Source organism: Xyrauchen texanus, chromosome 13, assembly GCF_025860055.1.
Source record: "Xyrauchen texanus isolate HMW12.3.18 chromosome 13, RBS_HiC_50CHRs, whole genome shotgun sequence".
NCBI lineage: Eukaryota > Metazoa > Chordata > Actinopteri > Cypriniformes > Catostomidae > Xyrauchen > Xyrauchen texanus.
Window position 1 is genome coordinate 34,542,457 of NC_068288.1, and position 10,202 is coordinate 34,552,658.

General features: G+C 37.3%; 1 protein-coding gene across 5 annotated transcripts; it reads right to left on the reverse strand.

Moving 5' to 3' along the window:
- Positions 1 to 867: 867 nt before the first annotated feature.
- Positions 868 to 9,998, reverse strand: srsf3a (serine and arginine rich splicing factor 3a). Of its 5 annotated transcripts, none has more exons than XM_052141532.1 (7): positions 9,804 to 9,998; positions 9,214 to 9,257; positions 8,865 to 9,075; positions 7,799 to 7,933; positions 2,611 to 2,649; positions 1,443 to 1,529; positions 868 to 1,346 (listed from the first exon to the last, which is right to left on the reverse strand). In XM_052141532.1, exons 2-7 carry the CDS (start codon positions 9,218 to 9,220, stop codon positions 1,319 to 1,321), a joined length of 507 nt encoding a protein of 168 aa, XP_051997492.1. In that variant the 5' UTR covers positions 9,221 to 9,257; positions 9,804 to 9,998; the 3' UTR covers positions 868 to 1,318. The 5 variants fall into 5 exon arrangements, with proteins under 5 accessions (XP_051997492.1, XP_051997489.1, XP_051997490.1 ...); XM_052141529.1 differs by having other exon boundaries at positions 870 to 1,346; positions 9,860 to 9,889; XM_052141530.1 differs by having other exon boundaries at positions 870 to 1,346; positions 9,810 to 9,864.
- Positions 9,999 to 10,202: the final 204 nt, after the last annotated feature.

The following is a 10,202-nucleotide window of genomic DNA, read 5'->3' on the forward strand; positions in this document are numbered from 1 at the left end:
AACTCAAAGAATACCCTCTCACCAGCTTTGGACTACAGGGAAGTGGTTGCTAGTGTGAAAATAAAATTGTCTGGGCTAATGTCCTTCAATGCTGGAAACGCCTCTGCATCTGATGATAAATTACAATTTAAAAGTGGATTGTTTTGTGCATATTTTTCCATCGCTAGCAGATGAGTGAGGTCTGACACAACAAAAATCCAGTTTAAGCCGTATAGTCTAATAGGGGCCTTGTGCCTATCTCTAGGTTCCTGGCTTAGAAAAAGATATGCACTAAAACAGATTGTGTGTAGTATAGCTTAATTTTGCGCTGATTTTTTCAATTGTTTATGTTGCCCCCCCCAAACAAGCCAAATGCCCCCCCAAACATGATATCCTGGTAACCCCTCTGGCTCACAGCCTTTGGAAAGGGGAATGAAGCTTCAGTGTATTATTACTCGTTGATACAGAGTCTTAGATAATGGGACCTTAACAGCTCTTTAGAGGATATGGGAAAGAGATTTAAACTTGGTACTAGGTTGGGGAGTGGAAAAGAATAAAATAAAAAAATAAAAAAGTAAAACTATGTCTGTGGATGCAGGGTACGTCTTATTCAGTTTAAGATTTTGCATAATTTCTACTGGACTGATTTTTTTTTTATAGTTTGAAAAAAAAAAAAAAAAAAACATGAATGTCTAAATTATAGTTGTCCCTGCATCTTAAGTATCTGAAAAAGTTACACACACACTGCAGCTTCAGGTTTATGTTGAATTACATGATCCCCCCAGTGTACACATTGCAATAAAAATTGTCTTTACTATATGATACAATAAAATGAACCACAAAGTTTCATAAGTTACTTACTTTTTTTTATACTTCTGGGTACTAAAACAAAAAAGCCACACAGTGAAATCAGCAAGACATTGCTTTTAATGAAAGTAACATTTGAACATCTAATCTGTGTGCATTGTAGAGAAAAGAAAAACAAAACATTCAGCGAAATTAGTAAAGAACTTTTTAATGGAAGTACAAACAAAAACCATACAAAAAATTGTTTTACTGATCAAAGTCAGGCATGGGTAATTTAATTCAGAACTTCACTGCCCATGGATCATAAAATAACAGTCCTGGCATTTTGGCAGAATGAAGCTCTTGCTACCTATTAAGCACAGATATTTAATTAAAAAGGGTACTCAAGAGTACAATGGGGAAAAATTTAAAAAGACTTTGGGGGCAGAAAAGGTGGAAAAAAAGATACATCCATCATTCTTTTCCATCGTCCTAGTCTGTTGAGAGGGGGCACACACACAGGCATGTTTTCTCAAACAAAGCTGCCCATATCTTACTTCCGGCCATTTGATCGTGAACGACTGAAAAGAGCAAAAGACAAATCATGTGAGCATCACTGTAAATACACCGAGCTGTGCCATAATACATTAGATAACTATAAATAAGTGTAAACTTACCTGCGTGATCTTGAGAAAGACCTTGCAGGTTTATAGATTCTATCACGAGATAAAGACTTCTCTCTTCTTTTCTCTCTGGAAAGGGACCTATAAAAGCCATGTAAAAAGGTATGAGTGTAGATGTGTTATTGAGAGTGATCAATCTCTCTTAGAAATCAAGAGACTAGAGTAAGTTATGTTAAAGAGTTTATTAATGTCCAATGGCAGGGCTACAGAGTGGATTTCTATTGAAATGTCCAATTGTCTATGCCTTAAAAGACAAAAGCTCACTAAACTTTCAATTAACTCGGTTTTTATATTTTCTGAAGAAAAGGTGAGTGGCTGTTGCCAGGGATTTGCTATGGTGTTCCAAGTGGTTTTAGTGCATTGCTATTTGGTTGTTAGTGCGTTCTGGATGGTTTCTAGCCAAAGTCAAATGGGCCCAATGCCAAGTCTCTATGATGTCCTGGGCCCTAGATATGGCTCAGATCTCCATTTCTACGTAAAGCCTAAAGTAAACTTCAATCAGATGCGAACACTAGGTATATGCATAAAGAATGCATGATGCAAATTTTGTCATCAGCAGACTGCTCGAGCACTGAACACATGCAGCCTGATTTTTCAGATATTTTTCTGGCAGAATGCACATGCGCCTGGAATTATTTGCACTAATTAGTGGATCCAGCCTTTGCTGTCACAAAGCACTAGATGTAATCACCACCAAACAACAGTGGATGTGCACATTAAGAGCACGTGTTTGTGAAGAGGTCAGGAGGTCATACCAGCAATTGTATAACTTGAGACTGAATACAGACTTTTATAGACTTTTATTGGTCTAAACTCCTAAAGCCATGCATGCACCAACCGCCTTTAAACACAGTCAAATGAAGTATACCTTGAAAGGCTTTATTATGTCTGTAGCACAAATGGTGTGGGAATAACGAAGTCAAAGTTTAATACTGACAATTTAGAACAAACCCCAAATATGAGCAACAATAAGAGCAATGCCTGTCTTAGAAAATACCACTAATAACAAATCTTTTAGACACAAATTAAAGAATGACACAATTTTGTCTCAACATGAATTGTGCTGTTAGCCTATTAAGGCGATAAGTTTCTAGATGAGGTCTGGGTTAAGAGATTGATAGTGCTTCTGTAGAAGGGTTCTCAAACCATCTATGAAACTCACCTGCTCCGACTACGGCTGAAGCTCTGCCTCCTGGGAGATCTAGGTGTAGAAGCAAGAAAAGATTGACATGTCATGGGTCAATTATCATGTATTTGCAAAAAGGCCCACACTAAATTCTCAGTTTAAGAATTTAGTTTGAGTAAATATCAAATGGTACTATCACCATCAATGCTGGAAAACGGTATTTAAGAAATAAGCCCATCCCAACTATCTGAGATAGTGTTTTAGATCAAACTTTCATGGTAAATGCACCGATCAAAAAGGTTTCAGTAGGAAACCTACTGAAACACAATAGCAGGAAAATAGGGATGAAATGATAAGGAATTTAACGGTTCCATTAATGATTCTTATTATTTTAAGACAAAATATTTGGAAATAAGTGCAGTTTTTATTGTATTTACTGCCCTCAGCAGTCTGTTGACAAAAAAATTTGCATTGCAAAAGGCATATTTACACATTTTTAGAGGCATAAATACAATCTAAAAATGGGTCCTACATTTTTACCATATATTAAAGGATTAGTTCACCCAAAAATGAAATTTTAAAGGTTTACTCACCCTAATGCCATCCCAGATGTGTATGACTTGCTTCTTCAGAACAATATTTCAGCTCTGTAGGTCCATAAAATGCAAATGGATGCCACATTTTTTAAGCTCCAAAAAGCACATATAGCCATCATAAAAGTAATCTGTTCGACCCCAGTGGATTAATTAATGTCTTCTGAAGCAAAACGCTAGGTGTAAGAAATTAACAAAATGTTTTCACTTTTTTACTAAAAAGTCTTGAGGGTCAAGGATAAGCGGGTTGGCAAGTTCACTCGAGAACTGATGCGTGACATTGTGTTGTTTACAACAGAGGATCATAGAGAATCATACACAGATGACTCATTCGGCTGGTTTGAATACGTCAACTGTGGCACCATCTTGTAACAGTGAACAAGGAGACCTGTTTGAATTAGTTTGAATGCAAGCGAGTGCGTGGAGATGCCTCAGACCGAGCTCCTTGCTCAGACTGATGCATAAACTTCTTTTGTGTCGAAAAAGTACTGCAGTCCATGGAAACAGCTGCTAATAAGGGATCTACCGTATAAATGTTTATGCAGAAGGGCATACAGGCTTACGTCACATGTGAGAAAGTTTCATCTTCACCCTCGTCATCGTACAAACCTCAAGCTGTCCGGAAGCAAAAAATTTTAGTAAAATAAAAAAAAAAAAAAGTATTAAATATTGATCCATTTCTAACACACACCTAGCGTTTTGCTTCAGTAGACCTAAATAAGACCACTGGAATCGTATGGATTATTTTATGAAAGCTATATGAACTTTTGGGAGCTTCAAAATTTTGGAACCCATTAATTGCATTTTATGGACCTACAGAGCTGAAATATTTTTCAAAAAACTCTTCATTTGTGTTCTGCTGAAGACAGTCATACACACTTTTGATGCCATGAGGGTGAATAAATAAGAGATATTTCATTTTTTTGGGGGGGGGGGGGGACTATTCCTTTAAACAAAAATGTGAAATCAGTTGAAGTCAGATATTTACAAGGATACACCTCAGCCAAATACATTTAAACTCACAATTCATGACATATAATCGTATAAAACATTCCATCTTAGGTCAGTTAGGATCTCTATTTTAAGAATGTAAAATGTCAGAATAATAGTACAGTAAAGAGAATGATTTTATTTCTTTCATCACATTCCCAGTGAGTCAAAAGTTTACATACACTTTGTTAGTATTTGGTAGCATTGCCTTTAAATTGTTTAACTTGGGTCAAACGTTTTGGGTAGCCTTCCACAAGCTTCTCACATTAAGTTGCTGGACTTTTGCCAATTCTTCCAGACAGAACTGGTGTAATGGAGTCAGATTAGTAAGGCCTCCTTGCTTGCACTCACCTTTTCAGTTCTGCCCACAAATGTTCTATCGGAATGTGGTCAGGGCTTTGTGATGGCCATTCCAATATCTTGACTTTGTTGTCCTTAAGCCATTTTGCGACAACTTTGGAGGTATGCTTGGGGTCATTGGCCATTTGGAAGACCCATTTGCGATAAGCTTTAACTTGAAAGTAGGCCTTAAAATACATCCAGATGTACACCTCGGCTCAAATGGACTCTAATTAGCCTAATTGACTATCAGATGCTAATTGTTCAATTGCCTAAAGGCTTGACATCATTTCATAGAATTTCCAAGCTGCTTAAAGGCACAGTTAACTGTATATAAACTTCTGACCCACTGGAATTGTGATAGTCAATTAAAAGTGAAACAATCTGTTTGTAAACAACTGATGGAAAAATTACTTGTCATGCACAAAGTAGATGTCCTAAAAGACTTGCCAAAATTATAGTTTGCTTATATGAAATCAGTTTAAAAAATTGTGATGTGTAAAAAAAAATGTATGTAAACTTCAACTTCAACTAATATATATATATTATACAAGATATATATATAAAAAGGACTTCACTGATTACAACCAAACTCATAATGTGTAGGCCTGACTTTAACTACATACTGCCATATGAACAACCAGTCAGCAACTACTGATTTAAGTCTCAGGAGCCTTAAGTACAATATTTAGTAAAATGGTAACTTCAAGGTGCACATGAAAGCTGTTGCTTCACTCATGAGAACCGCATTACACTGATCGTGCGGTGTTTTTCACACTGTAGATTCAAATGACCTGGATCATAAAGGTCATTCATTCAAGAATCGAACAACACTGGTTGAACGCAGTGTGCTTTGCACTATAGATTAAAAGGATGGGCAGCATTGTCATAGAATAGTGCTGCAGAAAACTCTGAGTATTGTAGTACAAATGTTCAAGAACCATTAACGGAACATTTTGAAAATCATACTGTTCTATTATTATTATCATCATTTTAAATGGAGCCAGTTCCAAATAAGTACCAGTTTTTAAGTTCACAACCGTAGATGCAAAATTGTTGAGAAAAATCTCACTATTTAAATACTGTATAATAAAGGTTTACCATCACGGACAAGGTGATACCTCAAAACCACCAAATAAACAAAGAAATTCAATGTCATTAAGTGGGAGGAAAAGGCATTAACTTACTATTTTGTTTGGTTTTCAACAAGCTAGTTATGATGCAGTGAAGCTGGTCAGGAGGGCGAAATTTGTGGGGAGATTTTGCCAGATGGTTGCTAGATGTTAACATTGTTGACAGTTATACAGTAGGTGGAGAAGTTGTCAGTTAGATGAGGGATGCTGAGGATATGTTGTCATGTAGACATTTGGGGGAGTGGGGTGGGGTAGGGAGGGCACAAGACCCGATGATTGGTTGTAAGTGTGGCACGGTTGGTTTGGCCGATCAGGTTAACATTGGAGGAGGTGAAGGAGCCTGAGAGAGAGGAATGCTCAGGAACCAATGGGCTGGTGGCCATGCTTGGATCATGTGAGCTGATTGGTGCACGCTGGTCACATGATGCTGAAAGAGGGCTAGTTGACTGACTCAGAGGTAGATGAGGAGAGGCTTGGTGATGTCTCTGAAAGGGGGGGTGGGGTGGTCAACTTCATTAATATATAGATAGAAAAATGACACAAAACCCAAACAATGCGAAGACTACCAATTTATGTCTTTGGAAATCTGTTGCTACAATTCAATATTATGAATATTCCTGTCCAAATATGGAATGCACCAGGGTTCGAATTATGATTTCATCTTTGTGGGGGTCTCTTAAAAAAAAAAAAAAAAAAGTAGCCTATAAGCAGGCGTGGTGTGTGTGATAAATAATTGCTTAACACTGCACTTGATTCTTTTGATTTCAATGTTTATTAATACAGGAGTAGAGAAACGAGTAGACTGTCCTCTGATGATGTTTTTTGTTTTTTTTAAATAAACCCGAATTTTGCCAAAGTTGTACCTGATGTTGGTAGCAGTCTTTATTTTTGGTGGCATGGTTGCTGGTTCTGAACTTTACACTATTTCTAAAATATTCTAACTGATCCCCCAGCGTGAGTTATTCTAGGTGACCGTTATTTAGAACCTGTCACTTTAATGTTTCCATGGTGACGCATCATTGCTTGTCACGTTACACAGCGCAACCACAACACAGCGCTGAATGAATGATGATCTGCTTTTATGTCATTTTTCCTTTTTATACAAAATATTCACAAATGTATTAGCTATAACATGAAACACTGATATTCCGATTGTCAAATATGTGCAAGTGGATGTGTTTTGTTGTTTAAACGCCTTTATAACGATCGCGTTAAGTTAGTTGAGCTGTATGTGCGATGGACGCGCCATGTTATTTTACAACGCGTCAATTCCTCAACTTCTCACGAAATACATGAAAGTAAGTGGCGGTGAACTGGGAGAAGAATAGAGTAAAATGTAAAGCTACTTACACAATGTGTATCTGATATGAAAGCGTGTCTTATTGTAGCGTAGCGTTAATGGAAAGGATTATTATTGCCGCTTCCCTAGACATCAGTGTGTATTTTACAAACTCAAAATATTTTTTTGCTAGTACTTATGTGTATTTAAATGTCTGAAACCTAAAATAAACATTATGTGGTTGAAAACACAGAACAGTTGATCTGTCTATGGTTGTGATACATGACAGCAGCACTGAGCGCGTCTGTCTCTGGCTCAGCGCCAGCCAAAGCGGGAAAGCACGTTTGAATTTAGCAGTTGATCACGTGATGCACTGACCGTTCTAATCACACCGGTGTTGATCGATCATACGTGCAAAAGGGTTAACATAAACATTGAAGGAATATATTGAAGGAAAAAATGCTTTATTTGTAATTTAAAATAATGGTGCTGATGATTTTTAGAGACCCCCACAGGTGTATGATTTTACTGCTTTCATGGGAGCTCATCCTCTCTCTATGGGAGCTCAGCTCCCACTGGCTCCCACGTAATTCGAACCATGGAATGCACCCATTTGAGCAGAGGACATGAGGCATTGCTAGGGGGAATGAAGCATTGGTTAAGAGTGCACTGTCTATTCAACCCTAAAACAAAGGCTGTAAACAAATCATGTCAGACAGAGTGCAGGAAGAGAAAAGGTCAGCCAAATTTGACAAGATACTGATTGTCAAACCACACATCTATGCTCATCTTTTAGCTTGCAATGAATTGGGTTTAATCAAAGATAAACTCATTATCAAGACATCTATGCCACTAAAATGTCCATTTGAGGACAGAAAGAGAGGCTGTACCGGCGTCTAGGAGGTGGGCTGCGACGTCTAGAATCATCACGTGGGCGGCGATTCCAGGAAGGGGGTGGTCCTCGATACCTTGACCGTTTTTCACCACTAGACATTTCAACTCGAACTCGACAGCCACAAACTGTCCTGAAATGGCATCAGTAAAACAAACCGGGTTATAAATTACTTTGCAGAAACAGCATGTTTTTTGTGTGTGTCTTTACAGTAGCATACACCGGCCAATCAGAGCAAGATTAAATTATGTGCATTTAATTGTTGTTAGAACATCACATTTTTTAAATTGCATGGCAGTCAGCAACCACATTCCTACAGACATGAAACTGCAGACTACACTGAACATAACATTTTCCAAAGTTCAACACACAAAACGGAATTCTGCAATGCTTAGCTTCTCTTTAACAACAAATCTGCAGAAATCTGTGGTAAAAGATTTTTGCAGGACAATGGTCTTTGAAGGGGCCTCAAAAGAATTGTACCTTTACGCCATTTAAAATTTTTATGACTTTCTTTGCGCTACACAAAGACATTTTGATATGAAGAGATTTAAGGTTTTTGTTTGTATATTTTATGTCAATGGAGTCAAAAACTTTCAATATCCAAAAAGGATATAAAGGTATTCCATACAACTCAAGCGGTTTAATCCATAACATCTGAAGCTGTACGATCGATTTTGGGTGAGACAGAGTCCAAAATGTAACCCCTTTTTCACTATAAATATTGACAGGTTCATTTTCCTTGGTATGATCACACTTTCTCATACACCCAAAACCATTCGCATCGCTTCACAAGACATGAATTAAACCACTTAAGTTGTATGGATTACCTTTATGCTGCCTAAATGTCCTATTTGGAGTATGAAATTGTTGGTCCCCATTAACTTGCATTGTATGGATATACAATGCGTGTATAATCAACATAATTTTTCCATTAAAATATCTTAATTTGTGTTCCGTAGAAGTCATAAGAGTTTGAGATAGCATAAAGGTGAGTTAATGAAGACAAATTTATAATTTTTGGGTGAGCTATTCCTTTAATTATTCTAAATTGATTTGCATACCTTCCGTCCAGCTCCCTCACCGCATCAGCTGCATCTCTGGGATCCTCAAACTCCACAAAAGCAAAGCCAGGAGGATTTCTGGCCACCCATACACTCCTCAAAGGTCCATAGTAGCCAAATGCTCTCTCCAACTCATTCTTGTTACCACTGTTGCCCAAATTGCCAACATATATTTTACAATCCAGTGGGCAGTCACGACTTAGGGAAGGGTCTATGGAATGGGGAGAAAATAGCGTATTTTCATAGCTCAGGATTATAATTGTTAAACAATCTATTGTACTATTACTAAAAGAATAAACTGGACCAATAACACAAAGTGACTGTTGGAAGAAACGGAATTAGGACTTGCCTCCCATCTCAACACCGATCCAAACTTCACAGCTAAAAAAAACCCTGCAAGGAATCAAATTAAAATTTAGCACAGCAAACTGAAGTGAACAATTGGTTAAACCTAATATCCCAATTCTGTTGCATTTAAACATTTAATATGTACCTAATTTAAATAAATAAAAAATACTATTGTATAAGCATCAAACGGTTATTAAAAAGACTGGAACTTTAGGTAAAAATGAAACAATGACTACGCTAACATGCAACACTGGATTACTCAAAAAAAAAAAAAATGAAGCTAGCTAAAACAGACTTTGTTAAAACGTCACCGACATGCAAGTGATACATTAAACTGATCGAAATGCTTTTCTAACATTCACAATCTACTACAATTAAACAGACTACAAACTTGGACAGGTACCATTTAATTCAATTAATCTAACACGCTTGAGCGTTTCAAGGCCTACACACGACAACCATAAATCCAAGAACGCAATCATTTAAAAAGAAACACACCAACCCGATATAAATACACAAACTTGATTCTTATTCTTGTATATACAATAAATTACCACAGGCTAGTCAATTATAGGGGTTTGGATTTCTTACAAAAACCTGCTTTGCGTTGCCGGAAACACGTTACTGCTGCTAAACGCTTTGCTTACGCGTGAATAGTAACAAGGCCTTCTTCTTCTTCTTTTGGCGGTTGACAAACTACCTAATGGTGCATTACTGCCACTATCTGGACTGGAGTGTGGAGCAACGCGGAAGTAAGCACCGGCTGCATTTCCGGCGAATGTGAGAAAGTTCCTTTTGCATTGACCGCAGTGTAATTAACTAGTAGGTTATAATACCAGAGTTAGTGATCTGGGCTATAAACTATTACACAACCACAGAATGTACAGCAGAATTATGTGCCATTGTCAGATAATCTTTTAACGTCAGCATTTATAGTTAAAAAGTAAATCATTAACTTGTTGCTGTGTTGTTGTATTGAAGAGGCGGTAA